Source organism: Triturus cristatus, chromosome 1_1 (assembly GCF_964204655.1).
Source record: "Triturus cristatus chromosome 1_1, aTriCri1.1, whole genome shotgun sequence".
NCBI classification, from domain to species: Eukaryota; Metazoa; Chordata; class Amphibia; order Caudata; family Salamandridae; genus Triturus; species Triturus cristatus.
In genome coordinates this window covers 1,152,112,795-1,152,130,738 of record NC_140579.1, presented here as the reverse complement: position 1 = coordinate 1,152,130,738, position 17,944 = coordinate 1,152,112,795, and the positions used below count along the sequence as shown (strand labels likewise).

At 48.1% G+C, this 17,944-nt stretch overlaps 1 protein-coding gene across 3 annotated transcripts in view; it reads right to left on the bottom strand.

The window, feature by feature from the left end:
• LOC146871765 (guanine nucleotide-binding protein G(t) subunit alpha-2) overlaps positions 1-17,944 on the bottom strand; it is a 253,477-nt gene that overhangs the window by 127,371 nt on the left and 108,162 nt on the right. For all 3 annotated transcript variants that reach the window (XM_085651288.1, XM_085651289.1, XM_085651286.1), the window contains exons 4-5: positions 15,032-15,189; positions 13,466-13,594 (exon numbers count right to left, since the gene is read on the bottom strand). In XM_085651288.1, coding sequence (XP_085507414.1) covers positions 13,466-13,594; positions 15,032-15,189 — 287 coding nt within the window. The remainder of the gene's footprint in view (positions 1-13,465; positions 13,595-15,031; positions 15,190-17,944) is intronic.

The window sequence follows — 17,944 nt, the reverse complement described above, 5'->3', positions numbered from 1 at the left end:
CGGGCCGGAGGAGGGAAGCCCGGGACGCCTGGGAGGATGCTGCCCGGGCGTAGCCCATCTGGTCCCCGGCAAAGAACCGCCAGCCCCGGAGGGGTCTTCCGGCACACCCTGCCCCTACTAATCCGGAGGAAGGCTACCCCCCTTTCTTGTAACCCGCGCGCTCCGAGTGACGGAGGGAACCCTAGGCGCGGACGCACCCGGCCTCCTGGAGCCCTGACTGGGATCCGGGAGGCGAATGGACCCTCATCGGGGCTTCCAGGCCGGCCCGGCCATCTGGTCGCCTCATTGGAAAGCATTGCACGCGACCAGATGGCCGAGGGGAGAGGTGCAACCAGATGGCCGTCTGTCCAACCCCGAGCCTTCGCGCTAGGGTTCCCGCCTGCCCACGCAGGGCTCGGGGGCTGCAGGGCATGGGGCCTGCAGGGCTCCAGGCTGCAGGGCTCCGGGGCTGCAGGGCTCCGGGGCTGCAGGGCTCCGGGGCTGGAGGGCTCCGGGGCTGCAGGGCTCCGGGGCTGGAGGGCTCCAGGGCTGCAGGGCTACGGGCTGCAGGGCTTGGGGGGGGGCTCGTAGACCCCACGCTGGGCCTCAGGCATGGGAGGCCCGGCGGAGCTCCCGGGGCCCGGATGCCCGGGGGACCCATGGAGCCCGTCTCGGGCACTTTGCCTCGCCGCGGGCTGGAGGAGGGAGCACTGGACGCCCCAGGGAAGTGTCGTCCGGGCTTAGCCCATCTGGTCCCCGCCTGAGAACCGCCATCCCCAGGAGGGGTGTCCCGGCATACCCTGCCCCTAGTAATCCGGAGGAAGGCTACCCTCCTTTCTGGTAAACCGTGCGCACCGTGTGACGGAGGGGACCCTAGGCCCGGACGCACCCGACCTCCTGGAGCCCTGCTTGGGATCGGGGAGGGGAATGAGCCCACATCGTGACCTCCAGGGCAGCCCGGCCATCTGGTCGTCCCATTGGAAAGCATTGTGTGCGACCAGATGGCCGAGGGAAAGGTGCGACCAGATGGCCGGGACCGAAAGGACTCCCAGCTGCCCACATCGAGCCATAGCGGTAGGGCTCCCACCTGCCCTTGCAGGGCTCCGGGGCTCTGCACCAGGGACTCTTGTCACGGGCAGATGGACACTTGGCAGGCCGCAGGACGTGGGCTTCCATGCCCTGACCGAAAATCAGGAGGCCCGGGGCCAGTCCCTGCTTCTCAACGCAGCCAGGCCGGGGAGGTCAGGGAGCCTGCCCAAGCACGAGGGACCCCAGTCCCGGGCACACGGTCCCTCAGGTTGTGCGCTCGTTTTCCACAATTTCTTTCAAAATTCCACGAAGAGGCATTACGCAAATTCCGCCCAGCCCTAATCGGGAACAGGATTAACAATTCGATTCCAGTGAGAGATCGAATTTCCATAAGGACTGCAAACTTGCAAACTTTCAAGAACTTTAAAATACACGCCTTCCCAAAACTCTCCCGTGTGCAATAACGAGCCTGGTATGCTGAGCGGAACTAAGAGAAAAGTGTCCCGAGCTGACAGGGGAAAACCATGACAGTTTACTGAAGAATTACCCCCCCCCCCCTGACATTTTTATTAGCCCCCCCACCCCGAAAATACAACCAATAAATACATAACTAAATAAAGGAAGACCAGATTGGTTTTATTTGCACTCAACACATTAGCGCCACCTTACAGAGTTTGCCAGTGAAGCGCTACTTTTCTTTTCATGTCGTTTGCTTTTCAAGCAAAAACACTAGTTGATTTCTGAATAATTAGTGTAAAAGCGTTAAGTTGTATTCCCTATGAGGGTTTGCTTTTTTTCAGTATGTTGTTACTTTTGTTTCAGGCAGCATATTACTGTAGTCTAGTGCATAATTTGAATTGAATTGCTTCCAGGTGTTTATAGCGGGGCACAATTGAGCTGTAGCTGAAGGCAGTGTGAGTTTCTCTCAGTGGGGCAGTATAGTGTTCAGTGGGGAAGAGGATGTGGCACCCCGCAGATGACAGAAACTGCAAGGCTCTGAGACAAATGGCTTGTTATAGCACTTTTAAGCATATTTGGGACATTCTACAAATGGCAAAGTTTTCAGATGGTTGTATAGTGTTGACCAATAACAACCGAGCGCATGTGTGCACTGTCATTTTAAATAAATGTGGAAAAATACTAGCTGTAGCGTCATCTTTTGCTTGTGGCAATTATAAATGTGGATAAATACAGACGGAAATGGCAAAAAAATAAATACCATAAAACCGGGAGCCCTAGTTGTAATACCGAGTCCAAGGCCTTTATTGCAAACAGAAGCTGCAGGAGGTGTGATACCAAGGGCAGCCAAGCCTATCTGACTTGGTAAACCACACGCATTCTCCAGTTCCCGCCAGAATCCACTTCAGAATTCCACTGCCCCCCATAAAGCTACAAGACAGCACATGTACAATCTAATAAAAAAAATGCGACATTTCGTTTTTTGTTCTCAATAAATGAGGAACCCTGAATGGCCTTGGAACTATCTTGATGGAGGTGATAATATTCTGAAACGAAGCCTCCAGCCTGTCACTGCCCCATCCCTGCCAACATGGGCGTAGGAAGTGTGGGGGACGCGGGGGATATATCCCCCCAGATTTTGGAGTGGGGGTGACACGGGGCACAAGGGTGGGGGGACGAGGGGACAAAAGAATTTCCCCTCTCCCTTCTGTTATCACAGGGCCATTAGCACGCGAAAGCGCTACCTAATGGCCCTGCACTTGACCTGCCTGGAGTCAGAGGCCACCCGCCCTATGCCTTTTATTATGCTGCAGGAAGGCACAGCCGTTCTGGGAAGGGCAGAGAACGGAGAAAAAATAAACGCTGTCTCTTTTCCTTCATGGCAAGGACCGTGTCCACTACTCCTGATCTGCCTCTGGCGGCTGCCCTCCTCTCTTTATTCCTCCATCTCTTTATGTCTCTGTCTCGCTCCTGCTTGTGTGCTGATTTCAAGAGGCAGCTCTTAAGGTACTCTCTCTTGCCTCTCCTTTTCTTTATTTGTTCCCCTGTGAAATTGATCCAAAAAAGGCTGAACACTTTGGCTGTAAATGTCCTCATTTTCTGACCGTTTTCTATTGAAAAGAAAAGCCTCGGAATGGAGAGAAAAAATAGTTAAATACCTAAATAAAGCAATACAGAGTGGACAGCAGACAGGCCAGACTGTTATTTACACCCACACACATTAGCGCCACTTTACAGATTTTGCCAGTGAAAGCGCTACTTTCTTTTTATCTTCTTTCTTTGAACAACATTGTTTTCCCAGGGTGGGTAAGTGCGCCATTCCTAAAGGGACTGCAATACCTGGTTGATGGGTAGAGTGGAAACGTTTAATATGATCGTTTTCAACTTTTTAATTATTTTAGCTTATAAAATGCGGCTCTGTGTTTGGGGATGTGGTCTTTTTTAAACCAAATTGCATACATTTTGAAAGGATATAAGCAATGGACATTGAAAGGGGTCCCTTCCTGGTCCTGTAGCCATGTCTTGAACTTTTCAGGCACAATCACTTACTGATTTCTGAATAATGAGTTTGAAACCGTTAAGGTAACCATGTTTTTTTCTGATTACAGTTCACATGCTTTGCTTATTCTTGCATTCCCTATGAGTGTTTGCTTTTTCCAGGGTGTTATTCATTTTTTTCAGGCAGCATTTTACTGTTGTCTAGTGCATAATTTGAAATTAGTTGCAGCACAATTGAGTTGTGCTGAAGGCAGTGCGAGTTTCTCTCAGTGGGGCAGTATGGTGTTCAGTGTGGGAGAGAATGTGGCACTCTGGCCAGAGCTCCTGAATTTGGAACTGGAGAACCATGTTCAGACCTTCATGACCAGTTCACCATACCACACTCCTGACAGAGCTTATTCCGATGCTACACCTTAGAAGGCCCAATAGACCTTAGAAGCTCAGGTGTCTTAGCACCCGCAGGTGGACCTGTCCACCACAATCCATACTGCAGTTCACTTCCAGTCTTACGGGCAGGCATATGAAGAAGCACATCCTAGATCGACAGTGAATCTGTCACTGAGGTCACAAGACCCTTGAGGCCAGTCCACCTCACCCATTGGTACCTCCATTGGCCTTTTTCCAGCACTAGCAGTGCAACTTGCCAGGGGTTGGCAATGTAGGATTTGCATGCACACCAAACTTAGGGGGTAATTATAATGGCAGTGGGACCGCCACGTCACCCCGTCGGTGGCGGTCCCACCGCCATTGGTGACTGCATCACAGCCCGCCATATTACAATGGCGGGTGGTTACCTGGCGGTCGGAAAGACCAACCACCACGCACCCGACGGGCTTCTTGGGCCCGCCGGTGTGGTGGAGGGGCTCGTGGTTCCTACAATGCTGGTGGTGCCTACCATGCACCGCAGAAGGGATTACGATGTCCCTTACCCGTCAGCTTATCAATGGCGGTTCACCTGCCATGGAAATGCTGGCGAAAGGGACATTGGGGGCCCGTAGCAGGCCCCTGGCCCTCAGACATGGGTCCTGGGGGCATCTATGATGCCCCACAACATATCACTGCACCATGTGGCAGGCACCGATATATTTAACATGTTCCTTTTTTTTTTACTTTGCGGCGGATGATGCAGCCAGCAGCACCTGCTGCAATGTAAAAGAGAAGTGTGGCTCAATGATTAGAGCGGCAGACCCTGATGCAGAGGTCTAGCCCGGGACCAGGGTTCAATTCCCTGCCTCGGCGGGTCTTGGGCTAAACAAATTCCACGGACCTGATAATTCTCGCCTCGGGGCCATTCCAGTCATGGAGTCCCACTCTGCAACTCTAGGCAATAGCTTGCTTAATCTCCACAACGGCCCCCACAACACTAAGGATGCCTGGCCTCCACCTTGGGGGTGCCCAGGAGTGGACGCCTCACAGGGAAAGCCAGGATGGGTTCCACAGCGGTATTCGTACAAGCGCCTTGAGACCCTTGCGGGTGAGTAGTGCGCTATACAAGTATCAATTTACAATTTACAAAAGAAAGGCACTGCGAACACCGTAGTGGCAGTCGCATTGTAATGCCTATCGTGGGGCCTCCACCTTGAAGGCCAGCGGTCCCATTCCCCGATTCGATGGCGGTGGTACTGAAGTCCGCCTGCCATCGTAGTCAGCCCCTAAGTTTGCATTTTATGAATATGATTCAGCGGGAAATAAATTGATGTTTGCAATTTAATTGACTTTGGTTGGCCTCTTATCTATGAGATTTCCCTGTTGAATGTGCCTTTACATTATACATTTTTGGTTGTATGAATTGATTGCATACTACACTCTCCTACAGGTATTAATTTGAGTGTCATTAGGAGTGTCTGGGACCAATTGTTTTCTTAGGAATTGTTTTCTTTACTAACCTTTGCAAAGGGCCCTAAACTTCACAGCAACACAAGTCACATTTCTTTTAGTAATTTGGGATCCGTTTGAGCTACAAAATTGTTTTGGAGGAAATCGTTAGATTATGCAGCAGATGATGTATTATGTGGCAAATATGAAACAGCCATAGTTAAGTGGAAAACATTTCTCCACTTAATTTTGCCCCTACATTGTAGTTGATTAACTTGTAAGTTCCCCAAACCCAAAAGTCGACTTGAACGGACGCTACGCTGCATCCAGGGGGAACGCTGTGGCAACTCTCACCACCGGGACTGCGAGGACCAGGGTGCTCAGCGCCTAACTTATTCACCACACGTGGCTCCTCTTCCCGACCCCGCCCCCATCACTTACTCTACGCCTCGCGGCCCCCGCTTCCCGGGTGCTGCTCGTAGGCTCTGACCGTGGATATAACTGGCTGGGCTTTCATTTTCCTTGTGCTTCTCGACTTGAACGGACGCTACGCTGCATCCAGGGGGAACGCTGTGGCAACTCTCACCACCGGAACTGCGAGGACCAGGGTGCTAAGCGCCTAACTTACTCACCACACCTGGCTCCTCTTCCCGACCCCGCCCCCATCACTTACTCTACGCCTTGCGGCCCCCGCTTCGCGGAAGCCGCTCGTAGGTTCTGACCGTGGATATAACTGGCTGGGCTTTCATTTTCCTTGTGCCTCTCGACTTGAACGGACGCTACGCTGCATCCAGGGGGAACGCTGTGGCAACTCTCACCACCGGGACTGCGAGGACCAGGGTGCTCAGCGCCTAACTTACTCACCACACCTGGCTCCTCTTCCCGACCCCGCCCCCATCACTTACTCTACGCCTCACGGCCCCCGCTTCGCGGGTGCCACTCGTAGGCTCTGACCGTGGATATAACTGGCTGGGCTTTCATTTTCCTTGTGCCTCTCGACTTGAACGGACGCTACGCTGCATCCAGGGGGAACGCTGTGGCAACTCTCACCACCGGGACTGCGAGGACCAGGGTGCTCAGTGCCTAACTTACTCACCACACCTGGCTCCTCTTCCCGACCCCGCCCCCATCACTTACTCTACGCCTCGCGGCCCCCGCTTCCCGGGTGCCGCTCGTAGGCTCTGACCGTGGATATAACTGGCTGGGCTTTCATTTTCCTTGTGCCTCTCGACTTGAACGGACGCTACGCTGCATCCAGGGGGAACGCTGTGGCAACTCTCACCACCGGGACTACGAGGACCAGGGTGATCAGCGCCTAACTTACTCACCACACCTGGCTCCTCTTCCCGACCCCGCCTCCTTTCGCCCTTCTACTTATTTAAACACCCCCGCCTACACGCGCTAGCGGTACGCGCGCGGGACGTAGCTCGGGTCGAAGACCGGGCAAAGAGCGGGCCGTTTGAGGCCGTTCGAGCAAGGGCGAGCTCGGGCCAGGGCCCCCTATAGCTGCTTGAACCCCGCAGTGTATCTGGTGTTGTGTGTGATCATGACAACTAGAGAAACGAGGAGCAAGAGCGCTTTGGCAACCGGGAGGACAACAAGCACTCTGGATACGTACTTTACCAAAGCTGGGTCCCTTCTCATAGATGAGATCTCTATCCTTGAAAGGCGCATTTCGCAAGAAATTGACTGGGTGAGGAGATCTTCCTTGGGACCCCTTGCTCGTGCCATTACTCCCGTGAAATCGCCTAACTGTACATCAGTAGTCGCAGGGGGGGTTAAAGGCATGTCTGTTTTATCATCTCCACCAGACCCCAATTGTTCTGCTTCCTCCTCTATTGATTGTGATAACTCTGGTAATACAGAGCTTAGCATATTACCCCTTCCATCTTGTAAAGGTTCCTTACCCCAGATTAATGCTAAAGGAGTTGTTTCTAAGACGAATATAAGCATTAATATGGAGCCCACGCAGCCATTACAGGGAGAGAAGGAGGGAGCTATTTCGAAAAGGCAAAAAAGGGCCTATATGATAGGGGGTAGAAAACCTAAGGCTTCCAAACCTAATTATAGGGGTAAGGGAAATCAATCGGATTCAATCAGTAAAGGGCTAAATGTGTTGCGTAAAACAGGAGCCCTGTCCCACCAGTCTACGGCACAAATCTCTCCTAGTAAACATATTCCTGCAGGGGTGGAGGATTCCACTTTCTTAAGCCTTCGCACCTTATTGAGGGAACTGCTTACTCCCCTGGAAGATCGCCTGGCTAACATGGAAATATGCTTATTGGATTTACGAAAGGGACTTTTAGATTTAGCAGCAGGCCAAAGAGCAAGTATATACAGAGCCCATGGGACTACAGTTGGGTCCTTCAATACAGTTATTAATCCTGCTACTCTGCCTCCTGCACCTTTAACAGCTATTCCCTTAGAGAATACTATTTCAGTCCCCTTGTCAAAACCTGCTCCTGTAATTCCTTGTAGCCAACAAACCCCGATAGTACCCACTAGTAGGTCTAATCTAGTTTCCCTGGCCTCTACGTCCGGCCAGGAGATATCAGCAAATGCTGTAATAAACTGCTCAACCAGGCAAGTCAGCCCCCATAACCGGCGAAGAGTAGTAAACTTGCCCCCAGAGGCGGCAGTTTATACTGTCATCTTGAAGGGGGTACCTGTGCTTCGCGGTAATGTGGTGGAACTCCATGATTCCCTACATAATAAAGTTATTAGTTGGCTAAATATCCATAAGCCTCTACCACCTAATCTTAATGGAGAAATCCTTATGGTAAGAAGGGTCCCATGGGTTGGATACACCGACAAGAAAAGTGTTGGGGACTGCATAATTGTAAGTTTTAAGAACCCGAATGTTGTGTCTTACATCTGCAACTCGCCTGGCAATATAGGAGTTACATCTATTGAAGTGGTCCACCTGTCATATTTTTATCCCAACACATGCAATTCGAATATGAATAGGGATGACGGATGGACCCAGGTGGGATCTGTTGGTGCTGGGTCTAGATTTAGGCCCACTTGCAATGTTTTCACTAACTATGGCAACTATATACACCCTAATAGATATAGTTGTCTTGACCAGGTAGATTGACTTTACAAGGGACCGGGGTCTATGAGAGATGAGATAGATATCACCATCCAAAAATCTGGTGTCTTCCGATGGGAGAATTTGATATCTACTAGCTCCCATGGTCAAGTAACTAATTCACCTCTGAGCCTACTAGGTTATACTAATAACAACCTAAAATTGATAGTCCCGCCTGTTTCCAAGGTTGCCCCTATTGTTCCACCGACCTTGGAAACACCACAGCATATGCCCATGGCTTTAACATTGGACGCTGTGCCGGAGAACATTGGGGGACCAGGAGTAAAATCGCCTGTTGGAATTCTTAAGGTTCTTTCCTGGAATGTGGCAGGCATCACTAATAAATTAGATACGAGTGACTGGGAGTCCCTAATAGGCAAGAGTGATATCTTCCTTTTTCAAGAGACCTGGGCGAGGGAACCGCTGTGCAGGATATGCAGTGTTTGAAATTAATGCAATTTGGACTGGCAGAGGGAGGCCATCTGGTGGTCTGGCGATTTGGGTAGCGAGTCACATTGGATGCATTGCGGAAAGTGTACCGATGCTCTCGCAGGACACACAGTGTGTCCTACTCAAGTGGCCCAATGTTTTAAATCTAGCAATTAATGTGTATTCCCGCCCAGTTAGTGTGGCTTCGGAATCCCCCACACTAGACGATCTTTAGTGTTTTTTGGGTCGTCTCCCCAATGACTACAAGATAGTGGTGGGTGGTGATTTTAATTCCCACTTTGAACCCTTGGAAGGTCTGAAGGAAGGTGCCTTTACAGCTGAAGATGACTTCTGGGGTGTCCCGCCTTGTCAATCTCCCTTTGCCAAATCCTGGTCCCCTTTAGCTGTACAAATCATGTCCCTAACGTTAGATTTTTCTTTAAGGGCTTGTAACGGCCGTACTACCTCTGATATTCCTTCTGTATGCACCTTTAATAGGAAGAATCACGAATCTAGGCTGGACTACATATTTGTAGATACCAGCCTTTGGTCTAAGATCCTGGACTTCAGAGTAATAGTAAGAACAGACAGTGACCACAATGCACTTTTATTGGACATGGTGCATCCCATATGTGCTGATGGTTCACTTTCTGCTGAGTCTAGTGATGATCCTGGGAACCTGGTTCTCAGCTCCAATAGACGCAGGGTTAAATGGGGGAAATTGGTAAGCTCAGAAGAGACCATAAGTAAAATTTATCAGCTAGCACTCCCCAAGTTAAAAGAACTAGATATTTTAATTAAACAGCCAAAAAATTTGGAATTTAATGAGAAGCTAACCTTAATTCATAAAGACCTAGTGGGAGCTCTAGGCGAGGTTTTTTATCCAGTGGTACCGCTGCGGAAAAATAAGACTCGAACCCCAACTTGGTATAATTCATCTTGCAAAAAGATCAAGTCACAACTAATAAATACAGTTAAAACAGGTTCGGATAAGGGCAAGGTTATTGAGCTCAGGCGGAACTATAGGAAAGCTATGGCACTGGCACGAGCGGAATGGGATTGGAACAGATGGCAGGATCTCACACTAGCACTCGAAGCGAAGGACCCAAGAAAATTCTGGTCCTTGGTAAATACCGGTGCAGGAGAACCAAAAGCGGCGGTGGAGTCAAATATTGCAGCTTCCGTTTGGGAGGCCCATTTTGGCCAATTGTATCAAGAACCACACGCCAATGATGTGGTCTGCACTGTTTCATGTGATCCGGTAGCCGGATTGGAATTTACCCTTGGTGAGGTGGTCAGTGTAATAGAGGGTTTGGCGAGGGGGAAGGCCCCAGGCCTCGATAGATTGCCTGGTGATCTTTTTCGTCTTCATCCTGAGATATGGGGCCCTTATCTCCTTATTCTTTTTAACTCCATCGCGGGTGGAATGGAGATTCCCAGCTCTTGGCTGAGGGCTGAGATAGTCCCTATTTTTAAAAAGGGCTCTCCTCTTCTCCTGGCCAACTACAGGCCAATCAGTCTCATAGATGTTCCCCAAAAAATCTATTCTCGCCTCCTCCTGAACCACCTTTCAGAGTGGATGGAGGAAAATAAAATCCTTAGTCCCCTTCAGGCTGGCTTCAGGAAAAACACGTCCACCATGGATCAGATCTTCCGTCTCGTTCTCCTTTATTGGAAAACTGTGAGTATTGAGAGGGGGAGGCTGTACATGGTGTTCGTGGACCTGAGGTCAGCCTTTGACCTGGTTCCCAGGAAGAAACTATGGGAGGTTCTAAAGGAGCTGGGCGTTCCGATCCATCTATTAAATGCCATAACTAGGCTCCATGAGAACAATTTTGCACAGGTCAGGTATGGGAGGGTGGGAGCATTGTCATCAAAATTTCCAGTCCTCAGAGGGGTAAGACAGGGCTGCGTCCTTGCGCCAACCCTCTTTTGCCTCTATGTAAATAGTGTCATATCACATCTCGACGATATTGGGGACAATGATGCCCCATCCTTGGCAGGCAGGAGGGTACCCGCCATTATGTTTGCGGATGATACCCTCCTGCTTTCAAAATCCCCGATGGGGATCCAACGGATATTAGATGGTTTTGGTCTTTTCTGTAGGCAATATGGCCTAGAGATCAACACAGAGAAGACCAAGTTCATGATATTTAATCCATCATCCAAAACCAGACCAAATCCATCCTTGAGCCTGGTAAAATTGGAGAGGGTAAAAACCTTCCAGTACCTGGGGGAAACCCTTCACGAGAATTTACCTTGGGAACCCCAAATTGCAAGAAGCCGGTTAAAGCTGTCCCAATTGTCGGGGGGAATTTTGAAGGTGGCAAATTCCTCCACATATAAACCCATTAGTCCGGCAATGGAGATGTACAAAACACAAGCTAAAGCGGCAGCATCTTATGGTGGTGAACTATGGGGGTATAAAGCGGGCGTAGGAATTGTTAATGTAGAAAATAATTTTTTAAGGCGTCTTTTGGCCCTTCCCCGCGGTACACCCCTTTTTCCCCTAAGATTAGATATGGGTTTACCCTCCATAAGAGACTATCTGGAATTAATGCCATTAAGATTTTGGCATAGGCTTTGGTCCACTGTTGAGCTCGAACATTACAGGCAAGAGCTTGCTTATGTAATGAAGTTGAACCTATGTGATAAAATTCCGTGGCTGGCCTCTATAAAGAAAGAATTGTACCGGCTGGGACTCCCTGAACTATGGGAGTTCCCTGAACAAGGCTGCCACAGGGTTTCACGTAAATGTCTCGTGGGGATATATAAGGAGAAAAGTCTTGCTTCCTTGGTCTCTGCATCCACCAAAGGCATTCTGACTGATCGATTTTTGGCTTTTAAGGACTCATATCAGTTTGAAGGGTTTATGGACATCATCTTCCCCATCTTATCAAGAAAAGTGTTCATTCAATGGAGGCTAGGGACCCTGCCCATTAAAACTTTCACACATAAATGGACAAAGAGGGATGACAAAATTTGTCCAGGATGTTGTACCCATGATGAGGAAGAAATCCACCTTTTGTTTTTCTGCCCAGCCTATAACAGACCAAGAAAATATTGGCTAGCGCCACTCTGTAGAAATTTGGGTATAAGGAGTCATCTGCACTCGTATAGAATACTGAAAACGAGTACCGCTCCCCATATAGTCTTTGCAGTTGCCAAATTTTTAACGGTTATGTGGCGGATAAGGTCCAAATCACTTAAAGATTGATTGCTGTGGTAATGAATTAGAACTGTCTCTTGTGATCTGAAATGTTATTTATATTGATTTTATGTATTTTACTACTGATTTTATATGTAGTGGATGTTTTATGTTGATATTGTACCATTGCATCTTTTATGGCCTTATTGGCCGAAATAAAGAAAAACTTGACTTGACTTGAAAAGTCGAATTTGGGCACAATTTGCATTTTAAAAGCAGCCCTATAACACAGGGCTACTTTTAAACTGACCTCAGGCTTCAGCAGTGCACACATGCAAGCGCAGAAATGGCTGCTGGCCTCTAAACTGCCATGCCTTATTATATTCTAGGGACTTAAAAGTAGTTCTAATCCCCCTGCCCTATTATGTACTAGGGCCTTATAGCAGAGGTCATGCCAATCATAGGGGTACCCTTACCCATAGTGCACCCTAGTGTATGTAGGTGTTTTCACTGTATTTTTAAGTGCCTCTTTCTGAATAGCACTGGCTGTTTAGGCAGAGGCCAGGGTCAGTCAGTCAGGTACCACCAGCACCAGTCAGCAAAAAGTTGGGGAGTGCCCAGGGCGGCTTTGCAACACTAGAGAAACGCAAACTCAGAATGTAAAACATAACACCATGGTTGGGGGGTTCTCTTCAATAATCAGAATTGATTTCCATCCTAATGAACCCATTTTCCAACATTAGGATAGGGAAAGACTGGGGAAAAATCATAACTATCTAATCTATACATTGAAGTTTTTATGCAGCTCTTTGATGACGGTTAATAGCTCACTGTTCAATGTTAGGATTTTAACTTATAAACTTCAAATGCCAAAAGAATATCTCAGACAAAAGCAGTAACTCACTGACCTTTTGAATTAAAACTTTCACTAGACAAGCCTTCGATCTCTCTCAAATAAAGAACATTAATCACCAAAGTTATCTTCACATTTTTATTGTTGCCTGAAAATTGCTGGAGACCAGGAATGCAGCAGCAGGTACTTTTCAAACCCTAATGCACTTGCAAACACGACGCCCCCACCCTAAGTCAGCAGCCTTTGTTTGCTTTGTGCATTAAGATGCAAGATTCATATATATGTTTTTTTTAAACATTTGGTCTCATTACTATATGAATGTAAATAACAATAAAGCATACATGCAAACTGTGACTACATGCCTGCTTTTCTCAATATTTCACTTCGAAAGTATGCGATTGTATTTGTTTAACGGGCGGTGATTTGCATAGGGTCACTGGAAAGTGCACAAGTTTGTCCCTGTCCCCCCCCCCCCGAATTTTAGTGTCTCCTACGCCCCTGCCTGCCAAGATAAGTGACCTGTCAAAGGCTGACGTGCTTCACTGCCCTGTGTCTCGCTTAGAGCTCAGTCCGTACTTCCTCATGGACCTCGGTGTTATGTTAGGATTGTCTGTTGTGTACGGGGCCTGTTGCGTGTTCAGGGCGGTGCATACAGGGTTCTTACCGGAAGTGCAGGTCCTTGAAGGAGAACTGTGTCTCGATGATGCCCGTGGTCTTCACTCGGGAGCGCAGCACGTCCTGCTCGTTGGGGAGGTATGTGGGGGCGGTGATCCTGTCCAGCTCATTGAGGTAGCTGCAGGGAAAAACAAAAGAGGCCACTCAGAACTGCTTACATAAGGGTCACTGGGGGAGTATTTGATTCACACTGTGCTCCTTGCACACTCTTTGTGATGAGACGTAACACTAGTGCTCAGCCTGCATCCGAGCGCTGCTGATGCATGAGTGAAATGAAGCACAGACGTCACGTGGCACTATTTGATGCAGTTTGGCGGTTGGGTTTACACCTTAAGTCTTCCCTTTCCTTGGTCACTAAACTTAACTTTTTTCCTAACTCTTCCAAACTTATGAATGAGCCCTTACTCAGCAGGTGCTGTCGAAAAAGGGAGAGGGTGTGGACCGTCGGCTGCGCTGCCGCCTCTGGTGCAGGAAACCAGGGTTCGAGCCTCGAGGTCGCGTCCACATCCTGTGATTCTGGGAAAATCACTTAATCTCCCCGTGCCTGAATGTGTAATGTAAATACGGTGCTATGTAAAGCGCTCCAATACCTTCGGGTCGAGTTCGCGCTATATAAATATGCACACAAAAAAAAGAAAGGAGGAGAGGGAAGGAAATGTGTGATGGGTGAGCGGAGGAAAGGAGTGTGGTGAGGAGCATGATAGTGGTAAAAAAAATCAGGATGGCCTAAATAAAAATCACACCACTTTACAACACTTCTTGAGTGACCACCGCTGAATCAGACCCATGGTATTGCGGCTCAACATGTTTAAAATTCATATGGCCAGGACCCATCATGGTCCATAAGGGGTGGGAAGCTGGTGCTTGTGGTCCTCAGTGATGGCATGTGCAACTGAGCCTGTGGTTATTACTTCCATCAGAACCCACCTCCCCCTTTCACCCTGCAGTTCTTCATTATGTATCTAATTGTTTCCGACATCTTCTACAGTGCAACATGTCACCCTTGGTGTACTCCTAATTGCTTTGAGTCCCCGATGAGAGGGATCTCCTTGTTCTCCCATTGTTCTTGTGTATGCTAAAGCAAAGATTGGGAGCGAGCGAGGGAACGGAGCAGCATAAATGGAGGGTGTTGAAATCAAAGTAAAGGTTGGTGAGACTGGAAGGAAGGAGAAAGATGGTGGCAACTAGAAGAGGCGGAAGAATAGAAGTAAAGATGATTGAGATGAAGATAAGAAATGGAAGTTTAGGAGGGGAGAAGAATGGAAGTAAATATGGAATATCAAAAGAAGGGGCGGGAAGGAATGCAACCAAAGGTAGGGCATCCGGAGCCAGATATGGTGTGGAATGGAAACATCGATTGACGAGCAGGTTGTGTGGACAGAAGGGAACTGTAAAGATGGGGCATGAGGAAGAGGAGAAGAAGAATAGAAGTAAAGACTGGAAGATTAGAAGAAAGGGACAGGAATGGAAGCATTTATGGGGCAGGGTAAAGGAAAGATTAATATAGCAGGAGAACAGAATTTAAAGAACTGCGTCTGTGCAGATATGGACTTACTAGGGCGCGGAGTCATTAAGCTGGTACTCAGCGGCTCGCTCGAAGCAGGCCTGGACCCCCTCGTCCTTCCACAGTCTCTTGATCACATCCACCAGCTCCGGTGGCATGGTGCCCTCCTCGATGGAATCAGCCAGATGGCAGAGGAGACGTCCATCCTCCTGGCAGAGACAGGTTCAGAGGGCAGGAATGAGTTACTGAATGAATATTATGTTTCATTGGAGCATTCTGTGATTCCTCTTGCCTATAGTCGCTCGCCAGAGGTAGTCTTTGCCTCTATAAAGCAGTTTTACTTAAGCAAAATGATTTTCGTGCATTTTTGTCTATTGTGGAGTTGCACCTTTGTCTAGGGTTTGGCAGCATTTTGACATTATTAATTTTATGTAATGTTGGAAGACCTTTTTAGAGAGGAGTGTGCCAGAGCAGTGTCCTGATCTAAAACTGGAATTAAAGGTTGCGGCAGCAGATGGGTATGAGAACCTGTGGCTTTAGACTCGGAGAAAGAAGCAGGGTTTTACTTTGCTTGCCTGAAGTTGAGCCTTCACAGATAGGAGTTCTAGAGCGCCATAGCTTACACAGAGACACTCTTACCACCAATGCACAATCTTAAGAAAAATGGATCTATAAGACGTTTCTCTCTTTTCACCTTAAGGGACTGTGAAGGAGCACAATACTAATTTATTAAATGTATTGTTCTTGTCCAGTGATCCACACTGTCTCAGGGGAAAGGAGCAGGCCTCTACTTTTCAGTCATGTTATCCTAGCATGAGTCTAATTGTTGTAGTCTAAATTTTATACAATGTACTTAGTTCTTACAGAGGGATGCATTCAGCCTGCAGAAACTTGAAATTTTACTGTCTGCTGCTTAACATAGTTTAGGGCATTTTTCAAACTTTGGTTGCATACACTTTTAGGTGTCAGTTTGCAAGTGCACTGGGCCCTCCAAAGATGACAGCGAGGCATTGATTCAGCTTTGGGAACAAATCCAGAGAAATGCATAACGTTTTAAATATGATCGCTTTCTTCGCGTGCATCTAACGTAAGAGCACCGTGGCACCGAAAGGAGTTCATGCTTTCTCCGGTGGGATGCAGGGCCGGCTTTAGCGCTGGTGGCGCCCGGTGCGACAATCACTTTTGGCACCCCCAACGTCCCATGACCGCTTCATCGGATTCTCTCCGTACCACCTACAAAAGTGCCCCTCATCTCTCCTATCATAAGATATTGCTAAACACAGCGCCCTCCTGAGGTCACAGCGCCCCCCTCCACAGGTCAACACCGAGTGCGGCCGCACCAGTCGCACTGCCCTAAAGCTGGCCCTGGTGGGATGGGAAGTGTATAGAGCGCTTCGGCACCGGAAGGAGTTTTATGCTTTCTCCTTGGGATAGGAATTGTATACTGCACACTGGAGTCTGGCTCCGGGATAGCCAGTGGGTGGTAAATAGACACATTTCTGTAGTTCATGGAATAAGGTACCGGTGCTTGCACAGTTTGTGAGAATGCAAGGATCCTTAAAATCCTCCTCAGAGACTTGTGGCGAAAGGGCGGCTGTTTTACAACAACAAAAATTTAGGGGATAAATGAACACTCAATATCAAAACTGGGTCCTAGATTATTAGGTCTGGTATTAGCCAAGACTTTTCGATTTTTCTAAAATGTACTTTATAATGTACTTACTTAGAGGGGCTGTCAGCCACCCACTTCATCCATTGGTTTGTTGTTGGGTAATTTATATTTTTCTTCTGCCTCCTACTGCATGCAGTGAGGGTCAGCCTATTTCAGTCATTGGCTAACTTCACTGTGAGTGACACCATTCTGCACTTTCACAAGGAGCACCTCCACCAACCAAATATTTCCCTTCACTTTCAGTTTCTACTATGGCAATGTGTGCTTCTTTAGGGCAACATTTCTTTGTTGTTGTTGCTTTTAGCCACTTTTTTAAAAAATCCATTGGTGAGGACCCGGAACTTCCCCAATAATAAAGTGTTATAAAACCTATGACAAAACGAAACAAGCACTTCAAATGTTAAAGGCAGGCAGCTAACGCCAGACCTATTGGCTTTGCCAGTGTTTGTTAACTTTGTTCCCCAGAACAAGTCAAATGCAGAGCTCATAGGGCCGTGCCCCTAGAAGAAGAGTATCTGTCAGGTCCCCTGTCACCATAAACTAAGTTTTGCCAGGACCGGGCCTACCTTTGTTAATTCCATTCCATTCATTCAACTTTATTTCGGTCATAAAAAGCCATAAAAGGTAAAAAATAAATATACATATGTAGCTCTTTTAAGACAAATCATGAAAATTCATTAATAACAGATTACAAAATATATCCAGAGAAACGTTTTGGTTTGTCCAATAACTTTACACCAGTTAAAAACGAGAATGATTAAAACCAGGTAAAAATTTTTTTTAAAAAATTAAAAGTAAAAACAACATGATTGGAGGGGACATTTTTTACAGTTGCTGTGATATATTACAAATGGCCCTCCGTCTATGCCACATAGAATTGAGGAATCGGGACACAGCAAAAACTATGGGGGGTGTGTGTCAAATCTTAAAATTCTATAAATGTAAATAAAAATGTAAATCCAGTATTTGTAAAGCTCACAGCTACCCGTAGGCATCCCGACGCTGGGGGCCGTCGGGAAGATTAAGCGAGCTATTGCCCAGAGTCACATGGTGCTGGGCTGACCTGGTGCCGGGGATCGAACCGTGATCCCCAGCGTCCAGCGTCAGTCGCCCTGGCCGCTGCGCCACACCTCTTCCCTTATACACCTCCAAACACTGTGTGCAGCCCAAGTTCCTACATAGTGGTATGAGCCAACGCCGTCTGGCAGATTTGTAGCTGGGGCAGAAAAAAAAGACATGAATGTCGGTCTCATCAGGACTGTCGCAAGTGGGACACCCAACAGAGGGATCGT